The sequence below is a fragment of the Melospiza melodia genome, chromosome 2 (assembly GCF_035770615.1).
Source record: "Melospiza melodia melodia isolate bMelMel2 chromosome 2, bMelMel2.pri, whole genome shotgun sequence".
Classification (NCBI taxonomy): Eukaryota; Metazoa; Chordata; class Aves; order Passeriformes; family Passerellidae; genus Melospiza; species Melospiza melodia.
Window position 1 is genome coordinate 59,046,378 of NC_086195.1, and position 21,164 is coordinate 59,067,541.

Sequence of the window (21,164 nt, forward strand, 5' to 3'; positions counted from 1 at the left end):
CAGAGGGCAAAATGTGCTTCTTGTTACTCTGCCTTATTATATTCACCCAGTTCCATCTTTCACATATGATTCATTTTCTCTAGCTTCATGCAGTATGATATCATCGATGCTGATATCCCCAACCTGTAATTTTTCAACTTCTCTTGGATACTTGCCTCCAAACTCTTGCTGTCAGGTGCAGCAGACATCAGAGGATGCTGAGTACCTCTGAGGGGTACCATACCAAGCAGTTCTGCTGTTTGGAAATCCATTTGTGAAAGCTGAGCAGCACAGAAATGCCTGGAGAAGTTAATCAGAATTGGAGATAGGCACAGTTTTTTTAAAAAACACAAGCTTCAAGTACTGTGGTGTAAACAGAAGGTCATTTTACTGCCAGTGGCAGTGAAATAGTGCTCAGTTATACAGAGCATGGAAAGTGCTAAACAGGATTTCTGCCTTTCCTTTGCTCCACTTCTATCAACACCCTGTGCTTCTGCCCTGCAGCAGCCCTGCTGTTCCAGCTCTGATGTTCCAGGGTAGCTACAGAGCTGACAAAAACTAGGCAAGGATATAGCTGATCCTTTGAACAAAGTAATTCTCTGTTCAGTAGCTTTTTTGTACATATTAAATGATTAAATCTTTAGGGGGCTTTTCCCTGATGCAGTAATTGTGCATTCATTAAATTGCCAGATAAGATGTGCTTTCTATTAATTCATTTTTTGCTAAGTAAAAACCTTCATTTTTCACTGATTCACTGATTTCACCTAATTCAAGGATGGACAACTTGTGGCTTTGGACCCAGAGGCAGATACTGAGTGATTGACATATAACTCCCACAATGGAATCACAGAATCATTTAAGTTGGAAAGGACCTTTAAGATTGTGGAGTCCAACCTTTGTCTGATCAGCACCTTGTCAACTAAACCATGTCACTGAGTGCCACATTCAGTCACTTCTTGATCACCTCCAGGGTTGGTGACTCCACCACATCTCTGGACAGCTCATTCCAATGCATGGCATCCCTTTCTGTGAAGAAATTCCTCCTCCTGTCAAACCTGAACCTCCCCTTGTGCAGTTTGAGGTTATGAAGATATGTTGTATTCCTGCCAGCACACTACAGATGTTACAAGTGCTTTTTCATCCATATCTCCATGTGGGAGGAAACCCTAGGTGGCTTCTGAGGCCACCAGCTTCCTACCAGCTCTGGGACTCAGCTGGGCACCCTGCCTCATCCCATCCCACGTTGGATGCTGGCACCCTGGGGGGCCACTGCTTGTTTCTGCCTTCTGTTTATGGTCTTCTCTTGTGAATGCATTTCAGTACACTTCTAATGACAGGAACACATTTTTCTTTTCAGGGATTCTCACCACATTCAGGTCACAGAATGGACAGTGCTCACTTAGTTAGCAGTTATTCAATATTTTGAATTCTCAAATAAGTCAGTGTGTGACCCCCACAACTTTGCTTAATAGTATTCAAACCTTGCTCTGAAATCAGAAATACTAATTTTCTCCTGAGCTGTCTTGTGATTCTGAGCACATCCCTGATATCACTTAGTAAATCTTTGCCACACCCACGTGAGATAACTGAGTATTTTTACTACATTTTTGCAGGTGGATAGCTGAGGATGAAGAGTTTGGTCAGCAGGATGCCCTAGTTTTATGTCCAGAATTTCAGAAACAGAGGGCCTGACCTTTATTCATAGTTTTTGTTTTCAGTTGCACATATCAGAAAACATCTCCCATTACTGTCAGCTGCAGCTCTGAGTGCTCGGCACTGCTCCAAATCAGACTCAAGGTGTCTGAAGTCAGCTACTCAGAGATGCAAAACTTGTCACTTGGAATGACCGCACGAAAAGCACAGGCCAGGATAACAGAGGAATCAGGAGCAAAGGTGGGGCAGAGTGTAGGACAGCCATCTGTTAGCTGCCCTAGCCCTGGGATCCCCTGTTTTGCTTTGCCAAACTTTTCCCTCCTGCGTTTTAACTTTCAACTTCCAACTGCAAAAACTAGGACCAGGATTTCAGTGTAATCCCTTTATATCCCCGAGTTTCCTAAGCTCCAAAGATCCAGATTTCCTACTAAGGCTTTAAGTCTTCTTAAAGCTACTTTGTTTTACTTTTCAGTCTCACAGCAGATATTTACAAGCCTTTTTCCAAACAGTGGAAGGGTGGTATTAGGTAATTTACAGAACTGCCCTAACAAATAAGATTTATATAGGCAGGAGCCTAGCAGGATTTTCAGAGAGCCTTGGTGCCTAATTTGCACTGGTTTCAAAAGGATTAAGGCAATGAGGCATTTGTTAAGATCTCACCGTTCCTTCCTAAAAACCTGGCCCTTTAATTCTTCTTTGAATCAAATTTATAGGGAACCACTAGAGCTAAAGCATAGGAATGTATACTAAAATGTTAATTATTTGTGGTAAAGTTCTGTGAGAGTACAATCTGTAAAGCAGGCATCTTGGGGGAATGTGTTATATTTTCTTCAGGCTTCAAAATAATTGCTTCTTCTACCAAAGGAAATTACTTATAGAAACTTTTTTCTCTGCTTTGCACTGAAATCAAAGTGTTAGTCACCTGAAAGCCCCAGCAGGTGCAATCCTACATGAGTTTCCTCAGATATTCTAAGGATCAGGCAGATTCCGAAAACTTAATGGCTGGTTTAAGAGAGTACAGCAAGTGTTGTACATTCATAACTCATTCTTTCTGGAAAGGATCAAATGAGTCTTTTAAAATTTAATCTGTTTGAAAGTATTCTCTATTTAGGATTAATTTCTGATTTAATTTCAGTAGGATTTAATGAATGCATTATGCAGACTGACTTCAGGCAGTATATTCGTTGCAATTTGCTCACTTACTCCACTATGTTTATACATATGTGTATGTTTAGACATGCAGTTGGTGATAGTTGTACCATATAATTTCCTCCCCTTAAATGGGAAAGAAGGAAAAGAAAGAGTTAGCAAAAAAGAAAAGTAAGAAATAAAAAAAAAAAAAAAAAAAAAAGAAAAAAAAAAAAAAAGAAAAGAAACCACTACACTCTTGGGCTAAAATTTTAGATAGATAATCATTCACTGTAATGGAATTTGCATGATTTTTGCATTGTTTCTATTTTCCTGACAGAGGGACTGGTTAGTATGAAAAGTATAGTACAAGAAGTGACATGACCTGGCCATGTAATATAGACATTTGCATGCCATAATCTGGGCTGTTTAAGCAGATCTATGAGTTGTTTGACTCCAAAGATGTGTCTTATGAACAATTTGGTATTTTTATTGTGAAAGGGTCAATAAATTGATCTGGCAAGAACCAGCCTTATTCTGTGGCTTCCAGAAGAAGCAGAATAATGACTTTCTACCAAAAAATAACACTATATTTAGGTGGTGTTAGGGGAATATAAGCTGGCTGTTGTAGTATCTGAATTGGTTTTCCTCTGTAAATCAGTGTGCTCCCATTGCCCTTTCAACACACTCCCATTGTCTTGTCTCCCATTGCTTGTTTCATTGCTTCCTTTCCAGCACCACAAGGGATATCCATCCCAAGGATGTGGAAATAATAATGGTTATGAGTGTTATAAATCCTTATACATTTGGTTTTTCTTAGTGTGAGCACCTCTTCCTTTATCCGCAAGGAAGAATGATAGGAGCTCTGCTGGAAACTCTTGGACAACCACTGATGAGGGTTTGACATTCTTCTATTTCCTCTTACTTTTCTTGGCTGCTCCAGCTTCTTCACATCCTTAGAAAACTCCTAAATGTGCTGAATGGTATTTGAAGGGAACTGACAGGAAATGGAGCTGTCAGATTCAGGACAGTGTTAGCAATCCCAACCTGTGTGGATTGCTAATTATCTATAGGACACGGCCATTCATAAGTTCCTTTAAGCTTTTTTTCCATTTCTTTTTCCCCAAGTGCTTAGCTATTTTCAGCTCCACCTATTTTAATGGCTGCAGCTTTTCCTTCTGCCTTTGGGAGTCTGATCCACACATTGATTTATTTTGAGCTATATTGCTAATTACTATTTTTGTAAGTATAGTGTTTCATTATTCATTAAAGCTGGGGAGACATTTTAGTAATTTCTAAGTAGAACAAATGTAAATTCAGTAATCAAGTAAGATCTCTGGTTAGGGTTTAAGAGGGCTAGGAGGAGTGATCTGACAAAGGAGCTGGTATGACAGCTGAGAGCTATTGACACATGAAGGAGTGTTACTAAGAAAGCAGAAACAAACTAATGTTGGCATGGACAAGATGCAGGGGCTGGCTGAAATGCTGGGAGGAATTATTTAGTTCACTGAAGGAATAAACTGCCACAGGAACCCAGAGTGTCATTTTCTGGGGCAAATGTCCAAAGACTGGTAAAAACCACACCCTCCTGCAGAGTGGATGAACAAAATCAGTCATGCTGCCCTGTACAGGGAGGGTCTTCAGGACCCTGGAGATTTTCAGTTGTTTCTTCTTTAGTGTGTGACAAAGCCACTCAGTGTGAACTGGCTCTTACTGAGAGAAGAGGAAACACTCCATTTTCTGGTGTTAGATCAATTGTTCAAGCTTCCCAGTGCTTTCTATCTGGCTTTGCATGGGTTCCTGAGGGAAGAAGGTTCCTATCATAAGTCCTTCCTAGGATAAAAACCCTCATTCCATATCCCACCTGCATCAGAGCAGAAAGACGTGGAAGTAGCTCTGTGCACTCTGCCTGCCCAGCCATCCTGGGAGTCCTTACCAGGATCCCCTTTCCCTCAGCTTCTGTGCCCGGGGGCCTCTGAGTAAAGCCCCCCACAGGCTGAGCTCCAGGGGTTTCTGGATGTAGAGTACAGTTCTGCTACAGATGCACCAGTTGCAGAGTCATCTGAACTGTGTGCCTGGGGAAGAGACATCATGATATGCAGTTCTTTGAGGCTACTGACATGCTTTCTGACTGAAGGATAAAAAAAAAACAAACTAGGAAACTTTACCACCAGATACTAAATACTCATTGAAGCCCTTTTTTAAAAACAACTTTAAAATGGGAAGCCCAGGCAGTGAAAAAATTGAAATAAATAACAGTTGTCTTGCAGCAGGAAGACTAGAAGATCTGGATGACTATTTAAATGTGCCTGTGATATACTAGCCCTTATAAGTGGTGGATCCAAAGACTTTTTCCAAGGGCTTTTTCCCTAGCACATCTATTCAACATGTTCTCTTTGGCCGGGGGTCTTTATAGCACTAAAATAGCAGGGTCCACAAAGGGGTTTTTGGAGCAGGCACTGCAGGCTTGCCTCCCCCTCCCTCCTTTTCAATAGGGTTGAATACAGTAAAGGAGCAAAGGAGGAAACAAAATGGCTCAAAGCCACATGGGCATTTCCCATAGCTCAGTGCCAGGGTCTAGAAGAAGTGACTAAGCCCCGGGGTTGCTGAGTCTTGTGTTCAGGATCTTCCCAGTCAAAACCATGCCTGTACTCTGGTGACAACCCACCTGAAGAGGGGAGAGAGGAGAGGGGTGTGGCACGATATTATGCCCTTGGGACTGTGGCACTCAGGAGTGACAGCTGCAATCAGAGAGCTGCTTGATCAGTTTTACAGACCTTGGGAAGCACTGGAGTTACACAAACTGGGCATGGTCTCAGGCAGTCAAGCCCAGATGCTTGTGTGAAAGAAGCTGTGTCATACACATCCCCTCTGGAGACCTTTTCAGGTTCTGGCAGACCTGAAAAGCCCTCCTTAAGAATGTTCTCATCCTGCACTGACAGGAGGAAGTAGATAAGAGCATGGCTTAAATATTGTACAATGCTTTACTGAGCTACACATCATCCATTTAAGGTTCTTGCAGCACTAAAAATACTAATTTAATTATGTTCAGAGTCCTTCTGGACTTAACAATGTCTCCATTTGTAATTTGTTTGGAGCAGTGGACCACAGAGATCTTGTAAAAATTATCCCTAGCAAAATGTCTCTGGAATCAATGAAATGAAACTCCACTTTCATCATCTGACTTTGCTTTTGGTACTGGACTGGACAATAAGATTACTGTACAATGGTTAATCAGTTAATAAGTTGGAATAGAAGAATAGAAAAAGTAGATCTGGGTCTTCTCACACTTTTCTGCAAGTCAGCAGTATATAAGAGCTCATAGTGGGACCAGTGACCTGTCTCCTCTATTTGGCATCTTAAAAGTAGATCTAACTCTTCCTTTTCTCACCTGCAGTAGTGCCTAAGCAGGGAGGAGATATGGATATCTCTCCTTCTCTGCTTCTACTTTAAACATGTATGAGAAATGAACAGTAAATGTATGCCAAAGATAATTTCACATCAGGTTTTCTGTAAGGTCCCTGGCATCCAAGACCTAGAGTGGCTGTGAAGAATTCAGATACATGAGACAGGTCCAAGTCTTACTCACTGCTTGTGGTGAATTCATACACAGGCTGTCACAACAGTCTTATCAGAAACCTTGTGGAAGATCTGTGGGGCAAATATCAACACCAGTGCCACAGAAGTAAAAGTCGGTGGAGACAAAGGCCAGGGCAAGGCAGGGGGTGCATAAGGGCAATCTCTGGGTCAGTCAAGTTCCAATGGGCATGAAGATCCACAACACCAGTCAATAAACTGAGCTTCCATGAAGATCAGCTCCAGACTCAGCACTCTCATTCTCTGCCTTCCAGCAGTTAGGCTGATATCCTGTCCTAGTGAAACTGAGGCTGGTGTTAACAGGGTCAGGAAATCCCATGGAGGAAGAAGTAGAGCCAGTAGGGCTACTCCTGGCTGGTTAAGGAGAGGCCATGCCAGTGAGATCTGTTGAATGCATCACAACCAGTAGCTGACAGCTGCCAGTGAGGAGGTAGAGTCTATACTGATAGGTAGAAACCTTCACAATGGATTGCTGCACCTTGGGGATACAATGTCATGGTACATGTGGAGCTCAGCTCTGCAGCAGGGTTGTGGGATTGCTCTATTTGGAACTAAAGCTGAAGAGGCTATGGGAGAGGATATCTTAGGCAGAGATATTTTAAAGCCAGTTTATCAAATTGTGTAGATCTGCAACTCTGGTTTTTTGGGTTTTGCTAAGAGCAACTCTGATTATTCGAAAGGTTGTATGGTGCTCCTCAGGGAATGGGGAAGCTGTTGGCTAAAGGTGATGCTTGGGGCTAGGCTCTCTTTCAAGACTGGAAAAACAAAAGGCAAAGTTCTGACCAGCAGGTTAATGGAACAGTTAGAAAAGCAGTACTTACTTTACTGGCCTTGCTAGATCCCAATCAAAAATTCTGGTTTTGCTTTCTTCATCTCACTCTGTAATTTCATCTGGGATACACACCTTTGTCCCTCCTAAAGTTTAATTGCTGTGTGTGACTGAAGGCACAGGTGGCAGCCACATGGTTTCACTCCAGCTATAGCTGCAGTTCAGGAGAAGAAACATCTTTTCTTCTTCATGCAGGTGCTCAGTATAAAGCAGTGGTGGTGCCACAAAGGGCAAGTCCCACCTGACTAACCTAGTGGTTTTCTGTGATGGAGTGACTACTCCAGTGAGACAGATGTCACCATTTGGACTTCTGCAAGGCCTTTAACATGGTCCCCAATGACATCCTTCTCTCTAAACTGGAGAGATTGATTTGATGGTGGGTGAGGAATTGGTTGGACAGTTACCTCCAGAGGGTAGCGTCAACAGCTTGAAGCCCCTGCAGACACTGATGACAAGTGGTGACCTTTAGGGGTCTATATGGGGACCAGTGCTATTCAATGTCTTCCTCAGTGACAGAGACAGTGGGATCAAGTGCACCATCAGCATATTTGCAGACAACACAAAGCTGAGTGCTGTCGACACGCCTGAAGGATGGGATGCCCTGTGTTGCCATGGAGGGAATGAGGTAGCAGCAGGACATAAGCTTCTGCTTCCTCTGGAGGTCATTCTGGAGACCTTGTGTAAGCCTGGACTCTGGGGAATCTCAGCAACTGTCTGCCCAAGATCTCAGGGGAGCAAGTCTGAGCAGGAGATTAGCCTCTGTGCCCTGTGTGCAGCTAGATCAGAAGCAAATGTGTCCAGCTCTCATAGGGGCAGGCACTCTGAGCCACCGGAGGCTATATAACAATTCCCTAAAAAAATTTGTGGCGTCCAAATCTAAAACAAAGGGGAAAAAAGAGACTGGGAGACAAAAGGTAGGGAGGCAGAGACATTGATAATTCTGGGTTTCATTACCCGCTCATGGTCAGCAGATATGGATTCAGAATCTGAAGGTGCTACTTCAAAATAGTCCACATAGCTGCAACCATCCTTGCCCAAACTGCCCAAACCCAACCAAACAAACCACATAGTCTGAGCTTAAAAAGGTAAAATTTCTCTTTAGTCCAATGACATGCAAACTTGCATTTCTATCTGAGCACATCTGCATCAAAAATAATCTGTTCTTTGAATGGACTTTTCTAATCAAATCATAGTTCAAGGGAAATTTACTACCTGGTCCTTCTGCTGAATTTCTTCAATCTACTATTTTGGTAGTAGAGTTACACTGTCAGCTTGGATACCTTCCTGCTTCCTTTCTAGGCTTTGATCCCTTGATTTGAATGCCTGCTGACTGGTTCCTTCTGCAGTGACACAAGTATTTCCCTCCAAAAAGGAGACTAGACACAACTGACAGTACAGTATTCACCAGGATCTAACCTCAAACAAGAGCACAGATGTTGATTGTGCCGATCACTCAAGACCTTTGACACAGTCCCCACAGACCTTGTGCCCTGGAGTGGCACACCCCAGGGTATACACACACCCTTGGCATGAACTATAAAAGCATCACCTTCTCAAGTTCCAGCCCAGTCCTGTCTCTGACATTCTGGGTCCTTTAAATTGAAAGATGACTGAGTGCAGCCTGTGCCCCACAACCACCAAAGTGCTCCATAGAGCCTAGACCAGATCCAAGGCAAATGTTTTCCCCTGTGAGCTTCTCTGCTCCAGAGCCATGAACATCATCCTGAACATCATCCACTTTGTTTCCCCTTCAGGGGCAAGGATCTGCTTTCTTTCACCCAGCCTGCAAAGGCAACATAAGCAGTGGTGAGTGCCTTTTTCCATTTATCTGCTGGAGCTTTTGGAGCTTCAGGGTGGTAGAGGACACTGTGGTTGACCACCAGTAAGAGAAATAGGGTGACAAACAGAAGGGAGAGTCATGAAACAGGTGAGGAGAGTATGGATTTATTGAGAAGGCTCACTAGAAATATCTGAATAGGTCTAGCTTTGGTTGTCTTCTACTTCTCTTTGCAGTCACTGTACATGAGTGAATAACATCCATCCATCTGGCCTGCTTGTCATCTTATTTTAATACAGGCACCATAAAATAGAGGGTAATTTTCCTACATATGGGAGGATCTTGTAGAGGAAAGGGTGGAAACTCCATTGTTAGAGGATTTGAAACTGGAGAGCTGAAACCCTGCCAGTTATATCCTGGGGAACAATCCTGCATAGGCCTTCCGAGGGATGAATTAACCTTTTCTTTCTCGAGGGTGTTTTACCCACCATCACCATAGTCATCCTGGGAGAATAAAGGAACTCTGTTTGTTTCCTCGCCTTGAAGACAGGTTGTGCTGACAGGTGCCATCCTCTAGCCAGGTGTCTTCACACCATTTAACTGGGTTTAAAAAAGCTGTTCTGTGTGCTAAATTGCTCCCTCACTTCCCAAAGCGTGAAAGCCTTTTCTCCCTTTCACGTGTCCACGCTATGCTCCTTCTGGGGAGACAGCTGGTCGGTTTTTTTAATACATTCTGCTCCTTAAATGCTGTCTCTGAGACAAATCAGGTCATGGGGAGCCAGGCCCATGAAAAACACTGAGGTGACTCATCCTGGGAAATCACTGGGAGTTGGATGCCTAAATTTCTTTGTGAGTCTAGGCCCAAGTGGCCTTGAGTAACATCAGTAAGAACATACATTGTGTTCTAGTCAAGAACAGAGCATGGGCTGAGATGCATCTTAACCCCACAAATAGCTCAGGTGCTTGGGTGATTCAGCACTAGTTCACCTAAATAACTGAAAGAAAGGTTTCCACATGTACTTTAGCACAGGTGTCATGAGAAAAGAATGACTTTGGGCCCTTATTCCTTTGCGTTAAGAACACAATTGTTTGTTTTGTTTTGTTTTGTTTTGTTTTGTTTTTTTTTCCCAATAATAATCAGATACTGTATTTCCCTTGGGTAAAATGGGTAAAGTGTGCTATTGGTAAGTTTCAAAGGTCCTACGGATGTCCAGTATTGATGGCCTTGACTGGTGAAAGGTGTGTAAATCCTAAATCTGGGCTCCCAGCACACCGTTTTCAAAATACTGGGAGATGGCCACATGTATCAAAGGGCTCTGGGATTTGGTGTCATGTTGAAGAGGAGCTCCTAACTAAGGAAAGAAAGAAGCAGGATACCAGGCTGAACATGTAGCATAGCTATAGCATAAAGCAACCTGATGCTAGGATGCAGGTTAAGGAGATTGATACATGCTATATATTGGAGGGCAGAGAAAACACCGGGAAAAGGAGAGCTAGAGAGAGAAGCAGAGGAAGCTGTGTAGCATTCAAACACCTTTCAGTGAAACAGTAAGTTCTTTCTTGGTCTCTTCATCCCAGCATTCAGAACACAAAACAATGTGATTATTTTTTCCAAGGAAAGGCAATGAGGTACACCATGAGAGACAAGTGGACTAACAGCAAGCAAGGACCAAAGCATTCAGTCCTCTCATTTCTTTGCCTATATGTGGCTGCAAACATGTGGAACATCTAGAAAACACCTAGGTTCTCCATGTCTCCTTTCCTGAAACACCAGCACAGGAGACATTTAAAAGGGTCTGGAGGTTATGGTAATACTTCCTTAATTTTTTGCCATAATTTGACACCGCCCCCACTTCCCCCCCAATAAGCTGTGAGGTTAGAGATGGAAGGTGTAAAAGCGATCAGAGATTAGAAATCTTCTTGTCATGCTCCAGGAAATTTCTACATTCCTGGTACCTGAGAACTAACCTCTGCCCTATCTGTGATTTAACATTTTCTTATCTCCTACTCTCTCACGTACGTGATAACAAGGAAATTCTCACTTACAGGAACAGTCTGCATGGCAAGGGATGTCCTAGAAACCTGGAGGTGTGGCAGACAAGCAGATGGGGATGGTGAGAGGATCATCCCTCTAGGACTGGAAAGATGCTGTGGGCTGTGTAGATGGAGACATATATGTGTGCTTCATAAAGGCAGAGCTTTGCACAGTGGCTTCATTGGGCATGCGAGGATGGTCTAAATGAAAAAAATGGACATGTTTGACTATGTCCTTTTATAGATCCATTTAGCTCTTCATCGACCTGCCTCAGTGATACCATTTTGCCTTTACAGGATCTATGATTTATTTAAAACTAAATGAAACCGAGGACAGTTGCTCTGTTTAAAATGGTAATACATTGCATGTACCCTAACAGTATCATGAATATATCAGTATTAAGCATTAGTATGAGTTTACTCTACAAATAGATGTGTAAATGAAGGGGAGGGAGGTGATGGAATACTAATATCTGAAAGCTATCCCTACCAGACCTGGTTCCTGGCTGAGAACTCTAGATTCCATGCAAACACTAGTAATAAGAGTCACTTTATTCTAACCACAATACTACAGACAAGATGTCATGAATGCTTGGGAGATAGATAAGACAGACAGATTTCTTGTTTTCCACTGAGATAGTTTTGAATGCATCCTGGCAGGGCTGACTCACCCTTTTAGCTTTCCAAGGAAGACAAATTGCTTTCCAGGAGCTTCTGCTGTATACAGGTTATTTTTGAGCACTTCCTTAATTAAGGTTTATCTGCTGTGCACATAATCCACAGATGAAACACCCTTGGGGCTTTTTTTTTGTGTGAACAGAAGTGTCCCCCTGAACAACCTGTTTCTCACCCAACCCATTGTTACACAACATGACACACATACTTTATGGATACCGTGTCCTACCCTAGTAGTAGCTGCAGGGCAGTAGCCTGAAAAAAAGTAATTTCAAATGCCTGGGATGCTTTACTGGGGAAGGACTGAATTGAAACAGGATTCCTGAGGGCCACAATTGGCAAAGACAAACCATTAGTACATTTCTTTCATCCAGGATCTTGAACTCCACCTCTTCCCCAGTCTCATGTTTCTTATCTTTTGTATCTGAAATTATGCTGAAAGCACCCTACTGGAAATACATTTTGCAGTTGCACAACTTGGGATCTGGCAAGGACTCAGTTGGATGTCATCCCAACTGGGAGAAGAGGACAATGATGTCACTGGAATAGCAAAGGAGCCTTTTAACTCTGCTCAAAGGTGCAGGTGGGAGGTTTGGTCTGATATCCCTGGAGAGAAGTGCTCTCCCATCCCCTGCCAGGTCAGGGGCTGACAGGGATACAGGGCCACCCCTGTGCCTCACTGTGCCCTGGGCTCTGGCTAGCAGGGGAAGGAGATAAACTTTTACAGGGCTGCATAGCCTGGGTAACAGAGCATCTCCTCTGGAGTCAGAAAGTCAGGCATGCAGCAGTCCACGACCTGTAATAGCTGTCTGGGTTGGTGTAGGAAGTATGTGGGATGTAAGAGCAACAAGGCCAGGGGCAAGAGAGATCTCCCTTCAGTCCAGAGATTAACAATTCTGCCACATTCACTAACAGTTTCACAGGAATCAGGTGTGGGGACTGGACCCTTAAGGCCTCATAGCTGTGTCTAAACTGTCTTTCCAGTATCCCAGTCTTGCTGCTGTTTGAGACTAGCCTCAGTCCTTGGGGAGAAGGAGTCAAAGCTACAGCATTTAAGTGTCCTACAGTTCTCTGAAGGAGTATCAGTCTATTTTTATGTTGCTGTGGCTACGGTGTAATGCTGGCATATCCAAGATCTCCTTAAACCAGCTAGTTCAGGTATTAGGAGTTAGGTTGCCACAGCAACACAGGATTTACTGCAAGATGCAAAACTTGTCTAAAGAACAGGATGGATGAGCCTGTGTGGAGCTCTGCACTATCTGGCTGGTTTAAGCATGCTTCCAATTTGGTTCCACCTCCTTGTGCTGAAGTAGGCTGAAAAGCTTACCCAGATGCTGAATGACAGTGTTGAGCTAGCTTTGCACAACACACAAATGCTTGCAGTATGCTGGTGCCTGTATTGTCTTTGCATGTAACCATCACCTGCTCTCTGACAAGCTGAGACAAACACGAAAAGCCCACTTTCCATTCTGTGTCATTTAATACACTTGGGGAACTGTAGACATAATGCTCACCCTTGTGATTGGTGCAACAGCCATTTTGTCCCTGGACATGGTCAGGAGCGGAAAAACTCCTTGATCAGAATTCTGTGTATTAATCCATTTACATATTCATTCCCAGCCTACATAAGCATCCTGTGCCTCTCCCATCTCACTTCCTGCTGTGTACAGGCCCATCCACATCCCTGCACAGCTGTGTAGGGAGGCTCTTTTCCTTGATGATTTGGGGATGCTCACTCCTTGGCCACCATACCCACTTAAGGACTGTTGGGCACCAATGCTAGGGTGAGGAATTTGTGCTCACTGGGGACCCAGGGGGACATAAGGAGTACCACCTCTGGCATGGCAGTGGACACCAGATTTGTTCCCTGGCTGAGCATCACTCCCATGTGTGCTTGGCCCTGTCTTGTGCTGTGGAAATGATCACTTCCAGTCTGTTTCCCAGGAATTGCTGCTGCTGTGGCCACTCTTCTTTCCCCCTCTCTACAGTCATGATGTTTTCAGTGGCACACTTCCACATTGCAGTGGCTTCTTCTCCCTTCTTCCTGCCACTCTTTTCCTGAATGTGTTTATAGGTTGTTCCCTCTCTCTTCTGGTCTGGAGCCTTTCCCCAGATGGCACATCCCAGTTGCAATGGCCAAAGGAGTAATTCCCACTTCCCACACAGGAGTAAATGCTTCTGTCTTTCCCAGTTAGCTTATTTTCTTTGTTTTGTGACCTGAGCCAGTGATGGAAACCAGGTGCAGACAGCAAAGAGGCCAGCGGCTGTGCTTCCAAATAGGTCTTTTGAATGCTTCCCAATGGGACTATTAATAGAACAGTGTCCTTTCATCAATATGCTGCTGAGCTGTTACTTGCCCAAGGCCTGCTAAATTATTGGGGGGAAGCATGGTCTGTCCTGTAGATTCAGTGAAGGTTTATAAGCTGAGCATTATCTCTCTGCAGCAGACCAGCGTGAGGCACAGGCTCTGTTTTGGTCCCATTTAAGACTTTAATGCACAATTTAAGTCTAAAAAAGACAGGGAGTGCCTGTTCTTTGTTGTAAGGCTGAATTCCCCCCAATAGTTGCAGAAATAATAATAGTCAGCTGAAATTGGAAAGAGTGATAATAATCTGCCCATTAATCCTTCAGTGAAACCTCGAGTGGAGAGCAAAGGCAGAGCGCTTGGAGCGCTTGCAGGCAGGGCGTTTGTGAGGAGTACATCCTGTGAATATCCCTGTATGTCTGACAGCATGGAGCTGCAGCGGGGCGAGCAGCAATCCCATTCTCTGCTGGCAATCCCAGCCAAAAAGCTATAACAGACAAAGCACTTGGTGTCATTAGAGTCACACACCTGCAAAACAAGGTGTCATTAAAAAGAAACATCAACTTGAAAGCAGAGGTGGATTTGGAAGGACTGTGAAAATCTGCCTCAGGAGAGTTTTTTGAAAATGAGTAGGGGAAAAAAATTGGTATATTTCAAAATTAATGGGAAAATAAATCATGGAAATAGAGACAAGCCAGCTGGTGAAAGCCTTTCCACACAGCCAAGATGGTCTCAGCACTGCTGACAGAGATGATGAGGTGCTTTAAATTTCTATTACAAACCTCTGGGTGGAAGTTTGGCTGGAGACCTATGTTGGTCCAGCCTGAGGATGAAATTAGGGCCACCTGGCTCCAAACCCATACCAAATGGAAAGGCTGTTTTGAAACTTTTCACTGGTTAGTAGGAGAGGAAAGTGTGAGATTCTCAATAAAATTAGAGCATCTGCTACACCTGTAGAAATCTTAACTTATCTCCCTCTTTTCTCCTCTGCCCTCCTCCCTTGTTCTTCTTCAAAGGTTGAAAAAAATGAGGACGGAGACCAAAAGATCGAGCAAGATGGCATCAAACCAGAAGATAAAGCTCATAAGGCAGCCACCAAAATCCAGGCCAGCTTCCGCGGACACATAACGAGGAAAAAGCTCAAGGGAGAGAAGAAGGGAGATGCCCCAGCATCTGAGACTGATGCCGCCGACAAGAAGGAGGAAGGCCCTGCCGGCGGAGCGGCCGAGAACAAAGAAAGCGAGGCTCCTGCTGCCACAGAGGCAGGCGCCGCTGACAGTGCCCAGAAGGAGGAGGGCAGCAAAGACAGCAGCGCGCCAGCGGAGGAGAAAAAAGGAGACGGAGCCGCCGACACGGGCTCAGAGCAGCCAGCCCCACAGGCTGCCACTCCCGCTGCCTCCTCAGAGGAAAAAACCGCTGCTGCCGCTGCCCCCGAAAGGGAAAGTGCCACTAAAGCTTCCACTGATAACTCGCCGTCCTTGAAGGCTGACGAAGCCCAAGACAAAGAGGAGCCTAAACAAGCCGACGTGCCTGCTGCTGACACCACTGCCACCACCACCCCTGCCGCAGAGGATGCTACTGCCAAGGCAACAGCGCAACCCCAAATGGAGACAGTGGAGAGCAGCCAAACCGAAGAGAAGACAGGTGAGTGGTGCCTGGCTAGGGAATGGGCCTTTCCAGAAGTGGATACCTCCCTCAATCTCCCGGGAGCAAGAGCTGGTGTGGGGACTAGATTAAGAGTTAACGAGGGAATCCCCTTGCTAGTGTTTTGGGGTGAGGGAGATGAATTTCTTGCTTAACACCCTCTTTCTTGCTTCCAGTCAGCTTTTGGAAATACTGCAGCTCCTGCTGAGGTTCCTGTTCCTCTAGATGGAAGTGCCATCAGCCCTTTTTCCCATGGTGGCAGGAGAGTGTCTGCCAGCTGGGAGGCATGGAGGGAGAACTCCCCTAGCTCTGCATTTGCTAGGAATAGTGATGAACCTTTTCAGTCACACTAGCACAGACAGCTCCAGTGGGGCAACTTGACCAGGTCATTGGAATCTTCCAACTTTAGCTGAAAATCTCACAAAAGCTCTCTCATACTGCAGGAGCCCTTGCTGGTGGGATGGTCATGGAGTCAAAAGGGTCTTTCTTCCATCTGCTTCCATCTGTATGGATGAGATTCTTAGTGCAACCACATCAGCAGTGCTCATAGTTTCATTCACACTCGTAGGGTTTCTACTGCATTCCACTTGGAGTGCCCCATGCCATGCAAGCTTGCATCAAGCCTTTAGACGTGTCAGCTAATTCAGACAGGGGTAGCAAGAGAATCAGATAGGGAAAGGAAAGATTAAGGGCCCGACAGCTCAGTAAGTGAGGGGAGAAGAGAGGAAGAAGTCCCCTAGGAGATGAAGTCCTCTAGAGAGGAGAAGTCACTCTAGGAGATGTTTGCAATTCCTGAATGTTGACCAAGTGCAAGTCTGCTTAACCAGTTCCCCTAGGAAGGGTTGAAGAGTTTTGAGAGGCAAAAGTGGACATTTTTTGACAAACCTATAACACTTACAAGCCATAAAGAAGAATTTATTATAAATTGTGATCCTGAGCTGAGTAGAAAATGAATCAAAGATCTGAGGATATTCTTCTCTCTTGTTCTTGATCTTTCTTATTTTATCAAAGAAATAGAACATAAACAAAAAAAGAAAAGATAACATTGGAGGTAGGCTCTGCATGAAACTCAGTTAAGAGGCAGTACCAAGTAAAACTGGCCTCCACATTCATGAACTATTCTGTTGTAGAGGGCAGCCTGCATTCATTAGCTTGTTGGGAAAAAATGTTGCATAGCACCTTGATGGTCATAAACAGCCTGATGTAAATTCTAGAGAGCCTCAGCACCCAGTCTTGTACTTACAGGTGTTTCTCCATAATTTCTTTTGAACTACTACTCTTCCACAAATTGCACCTCCCACTCTCCAATTAGGCTTCCAAGCTTTGTAGCTAACCTGGGGCTTCAGGCAAGTCTATTCCTACTCAGCAAACGTGGACAGATAGGGAAGAACAGATATACAAAAAGACAAATACTGGGAAAGGAACTAATTTGTGATTTGAGAGATAGGCAAGGGGAGCAGCCTTCAAGACCATGAGTCTGAATTGATTGTACACAACTACAAAGGGTTGCTGGTTTTACTTCTCCTTATTTAGAAGCTTCTAGAAATAAGCCTTGAAATTGAATTGTCTAGGTTTGCTTTTTCTTGTCCAAGTCTCCAGTCCTTTGTTCTTACTTTATATGATGAGTTAGGTGGCAACAGAAATGTATTTAGTGATTAGTGAAAAGTAAGTTGCTATGTTGCATGCTGTACTTGTGTTGGTTTTATACTTGGGCAAAGGTATAAACATCAATGGCAAGAATAGGACAGTGTGAATCAGTGTTTTGGGGTCCTCTGTACACAGGATAATGAATGCTAATTCCCTGTTATTTAATACCTGGGATGCCTTTTTCCTAAGCTATAATGATTCTGCTTTGAATTGACATTCCATTTTTATTTAGATTAATCTGCTCTAATGGAGGGAGGTAGGACATTTATAGTAGCAAGCTATTTGATTTTAATTTTCATTTATTTTGACTTTTTTAAAAAATAGTGGAACTCATAGAAAAATAGTTTATTTCCACACAATATTCTGAATCATTTTCAGATATCCTCCCCATGCTCTTGTTGGTCCTAACATGATTTAAACTGGCCAACCATTCATGGACACATCATTTGAAGCGGCCATTTAAAATGCACAATTTAATATGCATTTGCACGTGATACTATCACTTATGTAAACATCTAGCCAACAGAGGAAGCTAGAAAATCTACAATCAAATATATATTTAAAAATGAGTTTTCAGTGATCGAGTGTTCAAGACCATTATGTGCATCCATTTATACTTATTCAGTATGCATGCAGTAACACTCAAGCTTAGCAATGTTTGCAGAAAGCAAACATGGAAGGTGTGTGGCCAGAGTCAAGCTGATAGCCTCTTTAAAATGTTAATGAATATAGATTTTTCTTGAATTCCTATTCCAGTATTATATCAGCCTTCCAGTCACAAACCTGAACAGCTGGCTAAGTGACCCCAGAGTCATCCAAGAAAGAAATGCAAAAAAGATTAAATAGGTCTCCTTGTACATCTCTCTGAGGATTCCAGGCTGTGCTCTGCAACACAGAATATTCCTCTGAAGAGCATCATCACAGGACAAAATTCTCCACAGAGAGGAAATTTTTCCTGAAAGAAAGCCTGTGTTTTCTTTTTACCATCTTCCTCCTATTAGTCTCTCATATCTTTAAAGCTCTCTGTCTCTCTTGTTACTTACTCTTTCCATAGACTTAAACACATTTGCCAGGTCTCAACCTTTCTCCCAGCCTTTCCTGGCCAACACAGCACTGGTGGTTGCTGGTGTGACTGTGATGGTCATTCATGAAAGAGGGGACATCTGCCACTTTGGTGATCCTCCAGCCCAGGGACAGATCGTCTTTCAGCTTCATCTGTCCCCTTGGCCTTCAAAGGTCACCTCTTATCATTTCTGCGATCGAAGACTGGCACAGAAGTGTGCAGTGTCAGGCTGCCAAACATAAATCGAATTGGCTCCTGGCCAGTGTCACCAGTTGGCTGGTTGCCATGGCATGCTTGGCTGCTACTACCCTGAGGCATGCCGACCGTGCTGCCTTGGGGTGGTGATGCTCATCTGCCTTGAATTTTACTACAATGGCTGTATCATGCTATCTGTTGATACCTTCCCTGGTGCAAGCAAAGCAAAAGGCAAGGGCATTTAATTCATACCCAGGAGGGATTTTTGCCTTTATCTAAGGGCAGGGCAGAAAAAGATAGGGTGTGGGGAAAGCAATACCTAACCTGATAAAGAGCACTGCACAATTTTTAATGCTTAATATTTCTGGAGTGGGGAGTTTTTGTACCAGTCAGTAATTCCCCTTACAGTCCTCACCTCTCTCCTTGTTATTCAGTTCTATGTGCTCTATCTGTCTTTTGGTAATGGCCTAGAAAACGACTTCAAACAACTGTCCTGTATCCAATGGTGGTTGTTCTGGGACCCCAGGCATTCCCAGTAGGGCAGTTCCTACTGCCTACATCCTCAGTGTATGTAAAAGTAAGAATGAGATGGATTCCAACGTGGGTAAGGCATGAAATTAGTCAGTGGGCTTTTTTCAGTGGCATTGAAGGATTGATGTAAGAAGGATGATCTCTCAAACCTCTTCATGTCTTTTGGTGGATGGCAGGAATGCCAACAAGTTGTCTTGACATCTGAGCATCCTTGTCAAGAGTTAGATTTATAGGTTTTCTTCTTAAGATCCAGCTTTTAGCTCTTTCGTGTTGGTATGATGCTTAAATAGGCTCCCTCAGATGCCAGCCTACTCAACAGGACCGAATCCAAAAGTGATGGGGGGATCTTATACTTTGCATATGGATGAGGAAGTGAGACTCGTTCTAGTCGTGGTTGCATTGGCTTAAATCCAGAGCGTCTCCATGAAGGTTACTGGAAAGAGTCTGGTAGTGCAGCTGTGAAATGAGATCAGCATCCAGCACAGCAGACCATGGAAGAAGAGGAGCTATGATGTCCTCCCAGGGAGGAGAGGAGGTGAATGTCACACAGTGTTAGATTTGATTTGTACTTTTCACAAGTTTTCAAGTCTCACCTCCAAATTGGGTTGGCTCTCACATCAAAGCACTCCCAGATTGTCAGGTAAGACTACAAAGCCCAGAAACGTGAAAGAGTAAATTGTGCCTAAGGAAACAAACAAATTTTCTTTTGTTGGGAAGTGAAGAATGCTTTCCCTGCTTCATGAAATAGCTTTACAGCAGCTTCACAGCTGAAATGGAGCAGCTTCACAGCTGAAATGAAAAATCAGCCAGGTGACAAGCGCTTTGCATGTAAGTGGGCTAGCAGTTCCCTCAGGGCCCTGTATCCTGCAAGGAAGGAGCACTGGGAGGCACCATCTTCCCTTCACTTCCTCAGAGAGAGCAAGTCCCTGTGGATCCTTTTTCATGGTTCACAGTTGAATCAGTTCTTTGTTTTCAGTTCAATGCCCATATTGATGGAAGGACAATACTTGCTGCACTTTGGGAGCACTGGCTGTATAAAGATTTGGAAAGGGAGTCTGTCTGTTGTCTTGTAGCAGCCAGAATGTGCAACCTGCACTATGCGAGAGGACTGCAGCTGTGTGGCTTGGAATCTCAGCTTTGGCTCACGAGTAGCTGGCATGAGGCAGAACAACCTCCCAGCCATTCCTGTTCAGGGGAGCTTATCTCTGCTGCTACACCTGGTAGCCAAGGAAAGCAATGCAAATACAACAGTCTTTCCATGACTGCCCCAAAGGGAGCAACTCTAAGCAACCATGGCAGTGTTTTTGTTTTTTTTTTTTTTGTGTAGTGCTACTCCAGCAACAAAGTAAAGACTATATAAATGCAGTTTAGATTACCTGACACATGCTGAAGTATGAAGTCTGTGTCTAGTTCCCAGTTGCTCTGAAATTTTATTCTTTGCATTGTGTCTACATGGGTATAAACATTGCCTCTTTCATAGCTGGGTTTGCAGTGGTGCAAACATCCATGTGAGGGGCAGGTTGGAATGTCACAATTTTCTTACACATAACCTGATAAAGGTGCAGAATTTCCTCCTCTATTGCAGTGCAATATTGTCTCTTGTCCCTTGTAAGCCTCAGGTCTGCTGTTCCTAATGAGGTGCAGTTTGCCCTGTAGAGGTGGGAACTGCACTAGTGGGCCAGTGGAAAAGCAGTGCTTGACCTTTTTTAATGAAATCATAGGTGACATTAAGCATATTTACTGTGCCTCCCTGTTGGTGTGAGCCAGCTCTGGAAAAGGCCCCTTAAGGAGAGCAAGGTAACCACTCCTTCATACCTAAGAGGTACCAGTTTTTCTGGAACCTCGGTAAGGACTGCATGGACACTCAAGGCTGGTTACTGGAGTCACTGCTTATTTTGTGAAGGCTGCAAATTACAGGAAAGGTGACAGCAATCTTTCACCCCTTCTGGTTGGCAGCTACAGCTGTTGCTCTTCCAAACCACACGTACAGGTGACAATGTTTAGGGCAGTGCCTGCTAGTGTCACAGTGTGTGCCATGTTGTACAGTAGTCACTCATGCTAACACATGGCTCTCTACAGCCAAGAGCAGTGGTCAAACTCCACCTAG

At 44.0% G+C, this 21,164-nt stretch overlaps 1 protein-coding gene across 1 annotated transcript in view; it reads left to right on the forward strand.

The window, feature by feature from the left end:
* GAP43 (growth associated protein 43) overlaps nt 1-21,164 on the forward strand; it is a 57,304-nt gene that overhangs the window by 14,730 nt on the left and 21,410 nt on the right. Inside the window, exon 2 of the mRNA XM_063148355.1 lies at nt 14,994-15,621. Coding sequence (XP_063004425.1) covers nt 14,994-15,621 — 628 coding nt within the window. The remainder of the gene's footprint in view (nt 1-14,993; nt 15,622-21,164) is intronic.